Source organism: Equus quagga, chromosome 11 (genome assembly GCF_021613505.1).
Source record: "Equus quagga isolate Etosha38 chromosome 11, UCLA_HA_Equagga_1.0, whole genome shotgun sequence".
In the NCBI taxonomy this organism is placed as follows: domain Eukaryota; kingdom Metazoa; phylum Chordata; class Mammalia; order Perissodactyla; family Equidae; genus Equus; species Equus quagga.
In genome coordinates this window covers 13928658-13947672 of record NC_060277.1, presented here as the reverse complement: position 1 = coordinate 13947672, position 19015 = coordinate 13928658, and the positions used below count along the sequence as shown (strand labels likewise).

Here is a 19015-nt window from a genome sequence, read left to right as displayed (position 1 = left end):
GGGCGCGGGCAGCCGCGGGGGGCGGCCGGCGCCCGGCTCAGGCCGCGGTGGGGGAGGGGTGGCCGCGCGGGCCCGCGGCCCGGGAGGCCCCGTAACGGTCCGGCCCGGGCGGCCTTCGGAACCGGCCCGGCGGCGCGGAGCCACGTTCCTGCACACTCATCCTCCGGCTCGCGGGCGCCGAGGGGCCGAGGGCACGGGCGGCCCGGGCCGCCTCTTCCCCTCGGGGCTTCATCCGAGGAAATCTTGACCCCGGCGCCCCGAGGCTGCTCGCGGAGACGGACACGCGCCGCTCTGCCCCCGGGGTCTTTGTGAGGAGAGCGTCGGGGGAGTGGGCGCACGGTCCGAAGCCGCTGATCGATAGGTTTGCAAATCTCCCCTAGGAAATGGGACATTCTTCTTTAGAGATTCCGAGCCGTTTGTATAAACGGATTTTTATGATGATTTTCACCCAAGTGCTGAGACAGGTGTTCAGTAACTTAGTGAGGAGCTGAGATGATTCGCTAAACAGTTGCCAGCAGAGTGGGCTATGGATGCCGTGATTATTGGTTTGATCCCAACTCTGCCACTAAACGGAGATGACCTTAGTCAGGCTCCTCCTGTGCCCTGAGTTTCATCGTCCATGAGATGCATGGGTTGCCCAGGTGATCCAGGACCCCTTCTAGTTCCAAACACTAAAATCCTAAGCAGAATGGTTATTACATAAATGGCGCGTTTGCGTTGGAATACCCTCCTAGGCTGTTGGAATCATTTGGTGAAGGAGAGTGGGTTTCTCTTACCGTAGATGGTGGCCTGTTTGGGCTGTTTTCTTATTTAGAGGTCTGGAGATGAGGAAGGCAAAACTACCTGCACAGTGCCTGGCACCTGTTCAGAGCTGACTGAATGTTATCTCCCCTCGTTCTCCCTTTCTTTTCTGTTCTTTGCCTGTTATGGGAAGTCTCGGTTTTATTATTTCCTTCTGACGGGGAGCACCATATTGAGTACATAAAGTTTTGACGACTGTAACACCGTATTCTGTTTTATCTGTCATTTGCTGATGTTTTTAGTTCCCTTCTAGGACTTAATTTTCTTGAAGGTCAGTATCATCAGCTGGATGGTGTGTATTAAGCATTTGATGAGTTCTGTACAGTCGTACAAAGAAAGGTGAAAATCAGGAAGCCAGCCACCAGGGTACACTTAAAAATAAACAGATGTCTCATGCTTTTCATCAGTCAGAAGGATTATAAGTTGACAAGGATGGATCAGCACACGCTGCTGTTAGTCAGCCTTGTGTTCGTGTTAAGAGATTGGATTGAGAGTCTCCTCCCCAGCCCAAGCTGGCTTTATCTTACCTTTTTGCTTGGATGGGCCTTCTTGCCTACAAGTGGTACCTAAATATATTGGTAATTGGTTAATTAAAGGGTATTGTGTCAGTGACAGGTCTAAAAATTCTCGTTAGCCAAAATATTTTAATAACATTCTTATTTTATGGGTAGTATCAAATGTGGAGAGTTTCAAACTAATACGTAAATGCATCATTTTATGATTTCTAAGCCAAATACAGCAACCACTTAAAAATCCTTCTTATTTATCCCATTATTAAGTCTAAGCCTGTGTCTTAACTCATTTTCTAATTATAATGGGACAAATAAAATATAAAATCAGTGAGGGTAGGGACAGTGTCTGTGTCAGGGACCCGGTAGGTACTTAATAAATGTTTGATGAATCAGTGAAATCCTTGGACTATGTAATGGAAGTGGTAGGAATGATGAAGATGGAATTATGCCTGAAAATAATCTTAAAGATCATCTAGCTTGGCTTCGTTCTCATATGGGTGAGGATTTGAGGCTTCTACAGGTTAGATTATTTACCCATAATTACAAAGCCAGCCATTATTGCAGGTGGGACTCTAACATAGATTTCTGACCTCCCAGATCAATCTTCTGTCCACAGCATTACCCTTAATACAGGTTGGCACGATATTTAGTTTTATGCCAAAATGTTAGCCCTCCACAAATTGTCCACAAATCAGTGAACAATTCTGGATTAATGTTGTCTAGGGTTAAGCTTTAGTTGCTTAGGAAAGCTGTCTCATTCTTCCACAGATTTTTCCAAAATTGTTAACAGTGAAAGATAAAACTTTAATTAAACAATGATGTTAGATGGAAAAACCAAAATAAGTTACTCTCATCTTTTAAAAGTTGCTATTTATGATTGTCTCTGGTTTCCTTCAAACTTGTTTTGCTGAACTTCTGTTGAGGTAATTTAGCATTTATACAATCAGAGTGAATATTAAGACCTTTTAGAAGCAACAGATGTTTTGGAAACCAGGCAATCTTTTATGCAGTTTTTTTTTTTTACTTGTGGAAAATAATTTATTCCTTTAGCTTGAGTGTTACGCAAGGGGAGAGATCTCTTACCAACTGCATTTGGAAAAGCCTGACTCAATATTCCTGAAGTTTATATAACTTTAATTTTCCTTGAAACTTGTAATATGACAAAAATGAAAAATGAAATATCCCCATTCTCATCTAATTATAGAAATATGATATTTTGAGTAATCAAATTATATTAAGTGTATTACTGATTCAGATAATAGAAATGTCTTTAGATCTAGAGTGTCTTTAAAACGTGTTGTTCATATTTTTCACGTAGTCTCCCTTTGGAGGTTTCTTTTTCCTTCCTTTTTTTGTTTTTACATTTCCTGTAACTTCAAAATTTTATATAGATATTTTGGCTTTGGTAGGCATTCTATTGCAAGAATCAAGGTCAAAGACAGCACTGTCGGACAACCTAAAGCTGTTTTAAATGTAACAGAGTGCTAAACAGAGGGCACAGGTTTAACTTGGAAGCAACTGGGGAAACTTGATATTCAGGGACAAGAGGTTGTGGAAGTTGAATGGAAGTTCTTACCGTTCATAGTGAGGAACAGCCTTTACTGTTACTGAAATTTGATACTCAGCGTATGTTGAAGTGAAGCAATATAAAAGAAGGAAAGAACTAGAAAGTCATCGTTTTGCCAGTGTTATTACCTTTGTCTGAGTTCTTCAGATTGCTTGAGAAGACCAAGAAGTGATTTCCACTAAAGACCTCATACTCATTTGTTCCATCTTTTTTGCCTTTTGCCATTCTCGACTTCCCTCTCCCTCTTCAATCAGCAGAGACAAATCAGAAAATAGGAGGGAAAGGGGGCAAAAAAAGAATTTGTTCAGTGTTTGCTAGCTGTTTTGGATGAATTTGAGCAGTAGGCCCTTGGACTTGCTAATATTATGGTGTCATTTTGAACTTCTCAGCAACCATTGCATAATTATAGTATTCTCAAGTGGAAACAAGAAAGGCCACAAGCGTGGCAAAATAAGGGGTAAAATCCACCTTAGGTAGGCCTACAGAAAAGTTGGAAGATTCATTGACAAGTATTTTTTATTTATATACATAAGAAAGAATGAGCTAGAGGCTCGGAAGGAGTGGTTGGTGAACATTAAGAAGTTATAGAGTGTTTAAAAAAAGTATTACAGATTTCTATTTTGAAAAATGTTTTAAAACAATAAGGCTGAAGTATTAGATTATTAAGTAAGAATATTTTGGATATTTTTAACCAAGGGTACCAATTTGAGCAGTAACAACTGTTACTACTCTTTGGAAGCTTGCCAACATTTATGGGTAAGGCCTAAAAAGAAGCTACCCATCTCTCCCACCCCACTCAGTAATGGTTTTCTCTCCCTTGTAAAATGTGCGGGGAGAGTTCTGTGTTGTACTACTTGAGCCTCACAGGTTTAAATGGCAGTAAGGTGGAATTTTTGCACTCAGAGGTTATTTACTAGTTTTTAGAGTGGAGACTGATAAGAAGAGACACAGAATGATATGAGTGAATGAGGGTTGTATGTGTGTGTGTGTGTGAGAGAGAGTGCAGATATAAGCAAGAGGCAATCATCTCCTTATTTGATATAATCCAAGAGTTGAAATTCTAAAAATATAATTTGGTCCACTGTGACCAGTGATTCAGTTATTCAGTCACTCACAAATATTTGTGGTGAATCTCTTAGGACCAGACAGTGTTCTGGGTACTAAGAATTAATTCACTAGTGAGCAAAGTGGCTGCCTTCATAGAGTTTATGTTCTAGTGAAGGATGTTGATAATTAAAAAATAAGCAAATACAAATAATATAATTTTAGTTAGTGATAAGTACCATAAGGAAAATAAAGCAGAGTAAAGAGAGAGTGTATCAGTTAGGATCCAGTTAGGAAACAAAAGTGACATGGTATTTTGAACAGGGAAAGTTTAATAGAATTACTAACTATATTGGGGGAATTGAAGTAAAGAAAATCTGAAGAATATAGGAATAGCGGTTATAAGAAGCAGCCATCAGTGCTAAGGCTAAGATAGAATGCTTAAGAAAGAGCTATTTTCCCCCAAGTCTGAGATCCTGACCTTGTTGGAGAGAGTATGACTGTGTTTCACTGAATGGCAAAGAAGTCACTGGTGCCACACTGGTAGAGCTTATTGGAAATCCATCCTTTAGAACTTGCCAGGAAATAGGCCCTCTAAGACAGAGGTTGGCAAACTATGGCCCATGGGCCAGCCATCTGTTTTGTAAATAAAGTTTAATTGGAACATAACCATGCTCAGTCTATTTACATGTTGTCTATAGCTGCTTCCTTGTACAAGGGCAGTGTTATAACCTTATGATCTGCAGGCCAAAAATATTTACTATGTATATCTAGCCCTTTAAGAAGCCCTTGCTCTAGAGTACCCTAGAAAGCTGTTCATGGGGAGATGTCTTGCCAGATATGCTCTGATTTGAAACCTCCAAAGGGAGAGGGAATGCCAGGGGAAGTTGCTGGCCTTGGGGTGCTGCTGACCTCCATACACTGCAAGAGCCAGGTACTGGAGAACCTGCCTGCACTGCAGGAGCCTACCAATGACACGCTGGAACCAGGAAGGAGAACCCCTTCCCTGTTGTAATTTCTCTCTAGTGTCTTCTGTTGACAAAGCTTAACACCATGCCAGCTGGAAAAAGACATTTAAAGGACCCAGCTCCATGTTTGCAGAGCAGACAGTGAAGAATGAATTTGGATCAATAAATTGGTAACTAGCATGTAAAATGACTGGGATTTGTGGGTATTTTAGGTAGAGTGATCAGGAAAGCCTCTCTCAGGAGGTAACTTTTGAGCAGAGACCTGAAGGATTAGAAAGGATGGACCAGACAAAGGGGAATGGCCTGTGTAAAGGCCTTGACCATGGCATGTTTGTGTGATTGGAGAAGGCCCACATGGTTAGAGTATTTTTAGAGAACATGAGAGTGAGGTCAGAGAAGTAGCCAGGAGCAGCTGGTGTAGGGCCTTAAGGCTGTGGTAAGGACATTGGAAATGAGGGAATGGTTAGAAGACTCTCACAGTTTTCCACTGTGGTTTTGAAAAATAGTGTGACTGAGACTAGGGTGGTAACAGTGGAGATCGTGAGAAGTTGTCGCATTAGATGTCTACTTTGAAGGCAACTGATAAATTGGCTGGTATTGGAGGAGGGACAGAGAAGAACTAGAGAATGGCTCATAGATTTGGCCTGAGCAACAGGGCAAATGATGGTACCATTCATTTGCTGAGATAGAGGAAGATTCAAAGAAATGCAGGTGGGGATTCTGTTAGGCCGTTAACTTTGAGATTACAGATGGCTCACTAGCATTATTTGAAAGTTGTTTTATTTTGCTTACATTTCATTGACCACAGTTAGTCATATGGCCACACCTAATTTCAAAGGAGGTGGGGAAGTACAGTGCTAGAAAGTCGAACAAGAGTATTTCTGAACAGTCAGAATGACTTGTACACTCCAAGAAGTCCAAATGGAAATGCTGAATAAGAGGTTCGGATATAAGATTTGATGTTCAGGGTGGAGTTTGGAGCTTCTGAGTGGTAAAGCCATGGGACTGAATGAGGTCATCCAGGGAAACAAATGAAGATAGAAGGAACTGAAAGATACAGTATTCCAGTGTTCACAGGATGTGAAGACAAGAAAATGCCAGCAAAGGAGATTGAGAAGGAACAGTGAGAAAGGAAAAACAAAGGAGTGAGGTCGTAGAAGTTAATGGAAGAAAATAGTTCAAGAAAGAGAAGATAATCAACTGTGTCAAATGCTGTTATGAATATTCGTATACACCTCTCCTGGCGTATATAAGCAAAAATTTCTGTAAGGTGTATACGTATGTATGTGGGGTGTGTGTATAATACCCATGTCGTAGAGTGGAATTGCTAGAAAATAAGGTATGGAATTTTCAACCTCAAGATCAAATTGTTTTCCAAAGAGATCATATTAGCTTCTACTCCTATTAGCCATGCATGAGATTTTCCATTAATCCACATCTTCTTGAAAACTTGATATTATTATTATTAATTTTTACCAATCTTGTAGATGTAAGGTGTCATCTCATCGAGGTCTTAATTTATATTTCCTTGATGCCTAATGAATTCAAACACCTTTTCATATATATTGGTCCTTTGTGTTTCCTAGTCTATGAAATGTTTGACCATTTTTCTATTAGGTGGTTTATCTTTTATTATTTGTAGGAATTCCTTGTATTTTCTGTATATTCATTTTATGGATTTGTGGTTGCTTATTTCTTCTCCCAGTTTGTGGCTTATCTTTTTGCTTTCTTCTGATGAGTAGAAGTTCTTAATTTTAGTATAATTTTGACGTATCAGTCTTTTTTTGTAGGTTATGCTTTTTGTTTCTTTAGGATATTTTCCCTCACCTACCCCGGGGAGAGAAGAATACTTTGCTTTCTCTCTTCTTTTCTTCTGAAAGTTTTAAAGGTTTGCGTTTCATATGCTAAGTCTTTAATTCACCTGGAATTAATTTTTGTGTGTAGTATGAGGGATCCAATTTCATTGTTTTCCATATAAATATTTAGTTGTCCTAGTCCCTTATTGAATAGTTCTTTCTTTCCCCAGTGTTATGTTTTGCTACCTCTGTCTTATAGCAAAATTATGTATAGATATTATGGTTTTGTTTCTAGGTCCTCTGTTCTCTTCCATTGGACAATTTATCCTTTTGCCCATATCTTGTGTCTTAATTACTGTAGCTTTATAAAAAGTCTTGCTTTTGGGAGGGCAACCTAGTCTTCCATGTATGTTTTAAAATCAAGTTCCATTAAAAGAAAACCTATTGGGATTTTTATTGGAATTGCATCGAAACTATAAATCAGATTAGAGAAATGGATATCTTTACAATATTGAGTATTTCCATGAACAAGGCATATTTCTAAATTCATTTTGTTGTTTTTTAAATAAAGTTTTACAATTTTTTGCAATTAGGTCTAGCACATCTTTGTTAGATTTCTTCCTAGGTATCTTATAGATGTTGTAAGTAGTGCCCTTTAGTTAAAAATACATTTCTAGCTGTTGCTGGTGATTAGAAATACAAGTAACATTTGTATATTGATAATAAACCAGTGAGCTAATCATTTTACTGATTTCGGTTTTCTAAGTGTACATCCACAGCATCTGTGAATGACGGTTTTGTTCTTCCTTTCAGAACCTTATACCTTCTTTCGTTTTTTTTTTTTTTTGCAGTGGCTGAGACCTCAGGGTGTCAAATAAAAGTAGTGATCATGGGATTCCTTTTTCTTGTTTTTAAAGTAGATGGTTTTTAATATTTCCCCTTTAAGTTACTAGTTGTTAAAATTGAGAGTTTTATGTTTTTTTTGTTCTTGATGTCATGCTTAATTGGATAATTTACAGGTGTGAGGGGCATGCCAGGATGGAGGATATAGGAAAAAGTTGACTTTGAAAGAGTGGGAAGATGAGTTCGAAATAGACAATAAGTTGAGAACATAGTGAGTTAAAGAACATTGTGTAAAAATATTAGCAATTGAAAATTCAGGTGTGAAATTTAAGATGGGCAGAGGCAGAGGTAGATGTGATAATCGTCATATATAATAAAGTCAATGATTAGATATACTGGTGTGAATGAGATTGCCTAAGAGTGTAAAAGGTGTCATGATAAAGGATAGAAACCTAAAAAACACTCTACCTCTTGATGGGTAGAAGACAATTGAAAGGAAAGGAAATATGAGAGATGAGAGCGCCAGTAGTGTATAGTTTCAAAGCCAAAAGAGTAGACCATTTAAGGAGGGGGTTGTCAGTAGTGCCAAATGACGTGCCACAGAGAGATGTAAGATGATCAGGACTGAAAAGAAGGCATTGAATTTGGCATTTGACATTGTAGGAAAAACAGCTACAGTAGAGGGAGGGAAGCTGAAACCAGTTTTTAGTGAGAGTCAGTAGATGGTCCTGGATTGGCAAGTGGGGCTTCGAAGTATTTGTTTAAATTTTGCAGTGAAGAAAAAGAGAAATGGAGTGGATATATTCAGAGGAAAGTAAGGTGGAGGGAAAGTCCCTTTAAGATAGAAAAAGATGTATGCATTTTTAACTTTAATAGTTATTACCTAATAACCAATGCTGATTATTGTCAAACTTCTTTTAAAATTTTGCCAGTCTAATAAGTTAAAAATCGTTATTTGTTTTGCTGTTCATTCAGTTATGGGTGACACCGGGCCTCTTCTAAATTTCACATTGGGTTTTTCATCTTACTGATTCGTTAGAAATTTTTAATTAATGTGGTTAACCTTTGTCATAAATGTTTAAAATATTTTTATGTTAATCTTTCAACTTTATTGTATTTATTTTATAACTCTATCATCAGTTAGGGTTATCTTCAGGCACAGCTAATGGAAATCCAAAAACAGTGGCTTAAACAAAATAGAGATGTATTTTTCTCTTATGTCTGAAGATACTCAATCATCTGCTGGTCTTTTCAGCCATACTTAGTGCCTGTACCTTAGTGGTTGCTGGAAGTCCAGCCTTTACCTCCAAGTTCCAAGCAGGGATATGGGATGTAGGAGTTTGACACTTTGAATCTTTCCTTTTTTAGAAGCTTTTCTGGAAGCCCCACTCAATCCATTCTACTTATATCGTATTTGCCAAGTGTGTTGTTTGGCCATTTCTATTTGTAAGGAGGACTGAGAAGTGTGGTTGCAGCATCAAACAAAATTGTGATTCTGTTAGTAAGAAACTGAAGGATCATCCATGTTGTTGCAAATGGCAGGATCTTTCTTTTTTAAGGCTAAATAATGTTCCATTGTGTGTGTGTGTATACGTTTTCTTTATCCATTCTCCCATTGATGGACACTGAGGTTGTTTCCATATTTTGGCTGTTATGAATAATGCTGCAATGAACATTGGAATGAAGATAGCTCTTTAAGATACTGATTTCATTTCCTTTGGATATATACCTAGAAGAAAGGTAGCTGTATTGTATGGTAGTTCTATTTTTAATTTTTTGAGGAACCCTCATACTGTTTTCCTTAATGGCTGTACCAGTTTACATTCCAACCAACATTGTACAAGGCTTCCCTTTTCTCTACATCCTTACCAACGCTTGTCTTTTATTATTTTTTTTGTAATATCTGTCCTAGCAGGTATGAGGTGATACCTCATTGTGGTTTTGATTTGCGTTTTCCTGATGATTAGTGATGTTGTGCACCTATTCATATACCTGTTGGCCATTTGTATGTCTTCTTTGGAAAAATGTCTGTTTGGGTCCTTTGCCCATTTTTTAATTGGGTTGCGTTTTTTTTTTTGCTGTTGAGTTGTATGAGTTCCTTACGTATTTTGGATATTACTCCCTTATCAGATAGATTATTTGTAAATATTTTCTCTCATTCCGTTAGGTTGTCTTTTTATTTTGTTGATTATTTCCTTTGTTGTGCAGAAGCTTCTTTAATGTAGGTGATATGTTAGTAAGCTTGATGCAGTAGTCATTTCACTCTGTATATATCAAATCATCATGTGGTACACCTTAAGTGCATACAATTTTAGTTTTAAAAAATAGAATTAAAAAAGAAATTAGAGGCATTTGGAGATAGGGTAGGCAGCTAGCCGTGTCCATGGATAAATCTATTAGTTTTTACCTCTGTGGCTTCTGAGTTTATGATGTCGTTGTAAAGAGTGAGATAGCAGTGAGTTAGCACTGCTTTTATGAGTTAGCACTGAGCTTTGTTTTTTCCCCTCCAAATGGAAAATTTATTAACTAATCTTTTTCCCTCTTGATTTTCCCCCTGATTTGAATGCTATTCTTACTTATTACTTATTAAATTCTTAAATAGATTTGCTGCTGCTTCTCTCCCCTCTAGTCTGTCCATTCATCTGTTGACTATCCCTTCTTTAGTACCAAATTTTGTAAACACTATAATTCTATCATCTTTATAGGATGGAGTTAACACTTCTCTCCCCATTGTTTTCAGTATTTTCTTGCCTATTGTTACATAATTATTTTTACAAATGACCTTTAGTACCTAATATTTGGTTGTGTTAACATCTTCTCACCTCATCTCCAAAAATCTATTTTTTTAATTGAGAGAATTTAATATATATTGGTTAATTTAGGGAGAATTGACAGCTTTACAACACTGTATTTGTTCCTCTGTAGCTTTTTCTTAAAGATCTTCTGTAGTTTTAAAATTAATTTTTAGATTATTGATGGTTTTCTATTGGAATCTTTTATTCCATTTTAATTTTAAATTTTTGTTGTGGTGGTAAAATATACTAACCTAAAATTAACCATTTTAACCATTTTTGAGTATGGTTCAGTGGCATTAGGTATGTTCACATTGTTATGCAATTATTACTACCGTCCATCTCCAGAATGTTCTCATTTTCCCAAACTGAAATTTCATACTCATTAGATAATAACTTCCAATTCCCTCCTCCTCCTAGCCCATGGTAACTATTCTACTTTCTGTCTTTATGAATGTGACTATTCTAGATACTTCATATAAGTCGAATCATACAGCATTTGTCCTTTTTTGACTCGTTTGTTTCACTTAGTGTAATGTCTTCAAGGTTCATCCATGGTGTAGCATGTGTCAGAATTTTCTTCCCTTTTAAGGCTGAATAATATTCCATTGTATGCATATACCACATTTTGTTTATCCATTCATCTGTTAGTGGACATTTGGGTTCCTTGCACCTTTTGGCTATTGTGAATAATGCTACTATAAACATGGGCGTACAAATAACTTTTTGGGTCCCTGCTTTCAATTCTTTTGGGTATATACACAGAAGTTTAATTGCAGGATCATATGGTGGTTCTGTGTTTAGCTTTTTGAGGAACCACTATACTGTTTGCCACAGAAGCTGCACTATTTTACCTTCCCACCAGCAGTGCACAAGCGTTCCAGTTTCTTCATGTCCTCGCCACCACTTGCTTTCTGTTTATTTTGTGTTTTTTTTAAATAATTACCACTCTAATGGGTGTGAAGTGATATCTAATTGTGGTTTTGGTTTTCATTTTTCTAATGATTAATGATGTTAGGCATCTTTTCATGTGTTTATTGGCCATTTGTATATCTTCTTTGGAAAAACGTCTTTTCAGGGTCTTTGCCCATTTCTAATTGGGTTGTTTGTTGAGTTGTAGGAGTTCTTTATATATTACGGATATTAACCTCTTATCAGATATGCAATTTGCAAATATTTTCTCTGGTTTCATCGGTTGCCTTTTCATTCTATTGATAGAATTCTTTGCACAGAAGTTTTAAAGTTTGAGGTAGCCCCATTTGTCTATTTTTGCTTTTGTTGCCTGTGCTTTTGGTGTTATCCAAGAAATAGTTGCCAAATCCAGTGTTGTGATGCTTTTCCTCCTCATATTTTCTTAGATTTTTATAGTTTTGGCTCTTATGCTTAGGTCTTTGTTCCATTTTGAGTTAATTTTTGTATATGGTGTAAGTTAAGGGTTCAACTTTATTCTTTTGCATGTGAGTATCCAGCTTTCCCAGCATCATTTGTTGAAAAGACTGTCCTTGCCCCATTGAATGGTTTCAGCAACCCTTGTCAAAAATCCTTGGATCACATATGTGAGGGTTTATTTCTAGGCTCTCCGTTCCATTGATCTGTCTGTCTTTATGTCAGTATCATGCTGTTTTGATTGTAGATGGTGTCCGACTTACGATGATTTGACTTAGGAATATTTTACTGCATAATAGTGTGGAAAGTGATACCCATTCAATAGAAACTGTACTTTGAATTTTAAATTTTGATCTTCTCCTGGAATAGCAACACGCAGTACGCTACTCTCTTGTGATGCTGGTTCGCAACAGCGAGGTGAAGCTCCCAGTTACCCATGCGATCATGACCAACACACTTACAACCATTCTGTACCCATGGATCCTTTCTGTTTTTTACTTTCAGTACAATATTCAATAAATTATATGAGGTATTCAACACTTTATTATAAAATGGGCTTTGTGTTAGATATTTTGCCCAACTCTAGGCTAATGTTTGTGTGTTGAGCACATTTAAGATAGGCTAGGCTAAGCTATGATGTTTGGTAGGTTAGGCATATTAAATGCATTTTTGACTTAGAGTATTTTCAGCTTGTGATGGGTTTATCAGAATATAACCCAATTGTAAGTCAAGGAAGATCTCTACTGTATTTTTGTAGTAAGTTTCAACTTATTTATTTTTTTATGGAAGAATACTAAAGACTTTAAATATTAATTAGTAACCAGATATCTTAGTGAATTATAGTTTTCAATTGATTGTACAGATATAATTATGTCTATTGCAAATAATGATAAAATACTCTTCCTCTCAGATTTTATCTTATTTTTGTCTAATTGCATTGGCTTTAAAACAATGTTAAATAATCGTGCTGGCTACATACTGTGTTTCTTTTATTGTTTTTGATTTAATGTAATTCTTAGACTGTTTCACCATAGAATATGATGCACCTTCTGGTTTGAGATACACTTCTGAACTTTTGAGGTTGACATCAAAGAGCTTAATTGCAATTTGGTGCTTAATTGCAGATTGTTTCTTGTTGCCATTAATAGGAATAAAATGTTGGTCTGAAGGTATCATGGAAGGACTGCCCGGTTTTGGGGTTCATATGTATCACCTACTATCTCGTAGGACCTTAAGTAATTGATTTTTTCTCTTTCTTTCAGAATGGCCAAAGTTTTCTGGTTTTGGACGAACAAAGGTTTGCAAAAGAAATTCTTCCCAAATACTTCAAGCACAATAACATGGCAAGCTTTGTGAGGCAACTGAATATGTGTGAGTATGGACAGCAGTTTATTTGGAGTAGCTGTCATCAGCCACTGATTAAAACTATTTTTTCTTAATAGGTTATTAAAGGAAAATATATTCCATAGAAGCACCATTGATTTTTGATTTTTGTCTATTTTGGTCATTTGAATTTTGAATCTTTTTCAGATGGTTTCCGTAAAGTAGTACATATTGACTCTGGAATTGTAAAGCAGGAACGAGATGGTCCTGTTGAATTTCAGCATCCTTACTTCAAACAAGGCCAGGATGACTTGTTGGAGAACATTAAAAGGAAGGTGAGCTAGTGTTAATTAGGACATTACCATATAGCATGCTTGACCAAGACTTGTTTCAGCACACAGGTTGTTCCTTATTGGGATGACTTAGACTAAGAAAGCTTTAGTTGTCTCTCTCTATTTTATTATTCTTTTCCATGTGCTCAGCTGTTCTGAAGGCTCAGTCTTCAAACACTTTCTAGAGGGAAGGAAAATGTTTACATTCTGACTGAAGGTGAGGAGTCATCCATATTGGGATGGCTCACTCCTAATTTAGCTTAAAAAATGTAAGCTCGTGCTAAAATGTCAGGACTTTTTCTCTAGTTCACTGCTGAATATCTAATGCCTAGAATAAATCCCTTGCATATTGTAGACATTTAATATTAGATTTTTGAATGAACAGTGTCTGCTGAAATAAGATACTTTTACTAAGTCCATAAAAATGAAGCACAAAAGGGGTAATGGACCATGAAAGAAAATCGTCCAGTGTGCAGCTGTTACTGCATAAATTTGATTAAACATGGAATGTGATAATAAAGAGGCTTGGGGAAATTATAGGAAGTTTGGCAAAAGGAAATGAAAAGAAAAAGCCTTCAAGATGTTCCTGCTTTTGGAAACTTCTCCACATTAAAAAAACAAAAAATAGACCAGTTCTTATTCTCTCTTTCTGAGCTATACAGTTTATTCTCTTCCTAGAATCCTATCCTGGGCTTTTCAGAACTAGATCTCATTTCCTGAATGGGCTACAAAGACTACTTATAATAGGAAGGCTTTGAGTGATAATTATGGTGTTTAGTATTTCTTTGATTTCCTAAATTTGCTTTTTCAAAGGTTTCATCTTCAAAACCAGAAGAAAATAAAATTCGCCAGGAAGATTTAACAAAAATTATAAGTAGTGCTCAGAAGGTTCAAATAAAACAAGAAACTATTGAGTCCAGGCTTTCTGAATTAAAAAGGTAAAGTATTATTTCCAAATATAATCCTAATATGGAGGTTGGTGTATGTGTGTATTGGGGCTTGGGAGTTGGTGCTTTGAGTACTTAGATGACATTGTTGAAGCCAAGATCAGAGATCATTTTTCAGTAAGTATTGGGTTCGTTTATTTTTGATTTGTAGCCATAGACTTTGCTCAATATTATATTTTCTCGATGGTAGTTGAAAGAATGTATAAACCTGGGCAATCAAAACAATTTGATGCACAAGTCTTACTCATGAAACAGTAGATGTTTAGTTGGTGTGGGAAATACGGTTCTCCTCAGGTTAGCTTTCATATGATGTTCACACACATATGAGGGCACAAAAGCCATAAAAAATACTACACATATTGCCCATTCTTTTTTTTTATGGCAGTTTCTTAAGACTTTTCTATGTGACCTATCTCTTAGGAAAAAGTAGGGCACAAAAATTAAGGAAGAAAGAACACAAGAGACTTGTCCTAGTTGATACTTATTTTACATAGACTTTAGCAAGTGTTATTCAAATCTTTTATCTACAGAAAGATGCTTTATTTTGCTTAACTACAATTCTTGGCACTATTCTAACTTGCCACAGTAACAGTGTGTAGAGTAGATGTATATACTTCTCTTCTGAGTAAGTTGCTGGGATTTTCTCTTATCCTAATAGGTGCCACGGTTTTGAGAGGAGTTATTTTATGTATTCTCTCTCCCATTTCAAATGTGGGACATTAGTTTATCTATCTTAACTCAAGTATCTTCATTAAAAGAGTAACCTTGGACTTTGATTCCCTTTTTGATTAAGCCTTAATTTTAAGCTCTCCCATTCCGCATATTTTATTTAACCACTTATGCTAGTTTACTGTATGTATCTTGTGTCTACTGAGGTGCCCTTTGACCCAATTCCTTTCATCTCAGATTTATCCCTTAAGTAATTGGATCTGAGATGCATTCTATAAGTCTTAGAGGTAACCATTCTCCTGCTTATCTTTAGTAGGCAGGTGACAATATCATTAAATTTCTGAGTCAGAAAAAGTATAGGAGTTATTCAGTAAGTTTTAAAGTCTCATTTTCAATACCCTCTCTATGTAAGTCTAGTCTCTTTTGTAGTAGTTTGCATTGAGGAAGATGGCTTTTGTGGAAATTAACAAAAGAGCAAAAATGAAAGCATTTAATAGGTGGATTATCTTTCATGCCTTCTCAGCATTATCATTGCTGTTAACATTTCATAACCGTGCAATTTCAATAAAAAATGGTGAATGAAGAAAAAGAAACTACTACTACTGGGCAAGTTGGCAGTTTGTCATATTTGGACATGTGTTTAAAAAAACTTTTTTAGTGTTTTCGTATGCTTGTGTTTATACTGATCTTAAGATAGGTTTTAGAGTCTGACAGACATTAGTTCAACGTTAGCACCTATATACTATCTGTGTCATCTTGGGCAAGTCTTCTCAATTCCCTGAGTGTCAGTGTCCTCATCCATAAGCTAGAGATATTAATTCCTTTCTTGACAAATTTTAGAGAAGTTTAATAAATAATACATATGAAATACTTAGCGTAGTGCTTGGAGCATAGCAAGCGCTGAGTAAAGTCACTTCCCTGTAAGAATTGTTTCCTAAGCTCAGTCCTGAGTTCACTTCGTAGCCACAGTGGAAAGGTTAGCTTAGTAATGAACCAGATTGTCAGAGGAGTAAATTGCCTACTACTATATAGAAACAGGCGTGAATCCTAAGTTTTTGCGTATATATTGCCCTAAGTAGGAGATAGTACAATTATGAAGGAATGATTCTGGAGTTATGTCAAGATGGCTGCCATTCTATGTAATTGAACCAAAGTTTTCCTAGTCTCATAAAAATACGTAGTAAAGACTAGTTAAGTTCTCTTGCATTCTTAACGGAAGACAATGAGGCCTAGCTTTCTGATTGATTTTTTTTGTTTTTTTGATAAATGATAACATAGTGAGAATGAATCCCTTTGGAAGGAGGTGTCAGAGTTACGAGCGAAACATGCACAACAGCAACAAGTTATTCGAAAGGTAAGCTTTTTTCCCCATGACTGTAATCTGCATTTGTTTGATAAGTACCATTTGTGACCCAAAAAGTTTCTATGGAATAGTCAGTGATTGATCTTAGTTTCTTATATATTGGGTACACAGAGGTAAAACTATGAAATCAAACAAATTAAGCCAAATGTTATATGTCCTTTGTAATAAAAAAACATTTCTCATTAGCAAATAACTAGTCATTCTATACTTCCAGCTAACATCTCATTAGCTTTTAGTAAATGACCTTTTGCCTAATATAACAACTTTAAAGATTCTTTAGCCTTAGGAGTATAATTAATACACTACCAATTTCTTAACATTTTTTACTATAAAAGACAGCCTTACTACGTGAGGTTTTGTAGTTTTTACTATTTTTTACTCTAAAAGGCATAGATACAGTCTTGGAAGATAAATGACTAAAACTTTCAAATCAATTGACAAAATTATGAGTTCAAAAAAATAAGTTATCAGTGTATGCCATTATTAGTCTGTGCAGAAGAGCAGTTAATTTGGTATTATAATATAAATCCTAGATTTTAGTATCTGAACTGAAAATTACTGGGGCAACCGAAAATCTCTCTGTTGCATTGTGTTCTTATGATTTAATGTTTTCATATCAGTTTTCATATGTTAATAAGAGGTGAAACATAAAAGTAATTAAGGAAGCTATTTTTTGCCTGTGAGTAAACTGGACTCTAAGTTTAAGCAGCAGGTTTTTTGAGGGGAGGGAGGGTGGGAGAGCTTCAGCTTGTTCGTGCTTAGAGGCCTTTAGCTAAAAATAGGGTTGTGATTGACAGGATCTGGGTCTAGTGGAGTAGGCTTAGAACAAAGATGAATGGTAATTGCAGCCTTTGGCCTATTGTCAAAATAGATCTACTCTTTTTAAAAAATCAGTATGCAAGTACAGGTTGAATGTAGAATTCAATTCCAAGTGTTTAGTCCAAGTACCTGTATTTTCAAAACTTCCGTAGCTGATTCCACCGTTCAGCCGTGTTAAGAATAACTGACTTAAAATGACATATGTACCTTAACCTGTACTTTACTTTAAAAATCAGTTAATCTTTTCTAGAAAACGTTGTTTTAGTTAAATATTAACTTACAATATTCCATTTTGTTGTTGGGTTTTTCCCCCCAAAAACAAGTATAGTTGGTAAAATGCTTATAAAACATTTCGCTTTTTCATGAAAGCTAACATTCTGTTGCTCACATTTGAGTTTGGATCTGTATTTTGGTGGAGTTAGAGAGTTTACAATAGTGCATGATGACAGCCAATAATTTTTCTCTATTCGTGTAATTGGTTCCTGACTCTGCCATTTACTCTTTGGTCTTGGTTTAATTGGAATAATATATGTGAGGTGCCTGTTATAGGACTTGTTCAAGTACGTAAGTTAGATGCTATAAGTGTTACATGCCTTATCGTCTCGTCTCCTTCAGGAAACCAACTCTGTGCAACATGATACAGAAATGTCAAAAGAGAACTGAGATGTAGGACAAATTTCAGGAGAAATTTAGCCAGTGATTCATGTTCTTATAAATTGTACCACTAATGTTTTCAGAATTTTCCCATAAAACTTTTTTGTAAATTAACAAAAATAACTGAAGTTGAATTATTTTATAGCTATCTTTAAGCTTAAATGTTGTCTTTTCATCAGTTGTCAGCATTTTCTTTTGAATAAGCAATTTAGTAGCTAACCTCCTTTCATAGACTCTAATGTCTGGTTCTTCCGTTAAAATGTCTGTATTTTTCTCCATGAAAAAGTTCATGTTGACTGTAATACAAACCATTTAGTAGCCTCTTTTGGGAGAGAACACACAATATTAAAGCTACACAGTATGTATTTTTAATTGACACCTCTCTATTTTAATTGTGTAATTACCTTTCACAAAGCTTACAGGGAACTCTTTTTCAAAGAGTCTAAATAGTCCTCCAGTCACTTTGGGCGTCTTTTCATAGCCTCTCAGTGATCTGTTTCTTTTCATAGTTCACCATGTGATTCTCACTTTTCTAGCTCCTTTAGAAAGTTGATGGTAACTTTCAAGGCATACCCTGAGTCTGTGGTTACTACATTCACATCAGTATCACCTGGTGAGCTTGTTAAACACTCTCGGTGCTGGACCCCAGCCTCAGAATTTCAGAGTCAGCAATTCTGGAGTGGGGCTGAGAATTTGCATGTCTAACAAGTTCCTGGGCCAGTGCTGCTGGTCCATGGACTGCACCTTTAAGAAACATTGTCATAAAATATGAAGGATTGTTTGCCTGTCTTGATCTGTTTAATAGTTTTTCTTCTAAATTTAATCAGACTTTGAAGATTAAACCACCTTCTTGTGATTGTCAATATGTGTTTCTCAGATGTTTAAGAGGAAAACCATCTGAAACAAAATCTTTTAATTGTTTATTTGCAAAAAGCATATGTATTTCAACTTTAAAATTGTGAATTTACTTTTGGATAGCCTCTGGTTAACTGTATTTTTTTTTAATTGTTTTTTTTTTGGCTGAGGAAGATTCGCCCAGAGCTAGCATCTGTTGCCAGTCTTCCTCTTTTTTTTCTTTTTATGTGAGCTGCTGTCACAGTTTAGCCACTGACAGACGAGTGGTTTAGGTCCATGCCCAGGAACCCACCTGGGCCGCCAAAGCAGAGTGCTCCAAGCTTAACCACTAGTCTACTGGGCTG

The 19015-nt window shown here is 36.4% G+C and overlaps 1 protein-coding gene across 2 annotated transcripts in view; it reads left to right on the top strand.

Moving 5' to 3' along the window:
* Positions 1-19015, top strand: part of HSF2 (heat shock transcription factor 2) — a 33202-nt gene that overhangs the window by 690 nt on the left and 13497 nt on the right. For both annotated transcript variants that reach the window (XM_046677276.1, XM_046677275.1), the window contains exons 2-5: positions 12972-13080; positions 13240-13367; positions 14178-14302; positions 16259-16334. In XM_046677276.1, coding sequence (XP_046533232.1) covers positions 12972-13080; positions 13240-13367; positions 14178-14302; positions 16259-16334 — 438 coding nt within the window. The remainder of the gene's footprint in view (positions 1-12971; positions 13081-13239; positions 13368-14177; positions 14303-16258; positions 16335-19015) is intronic.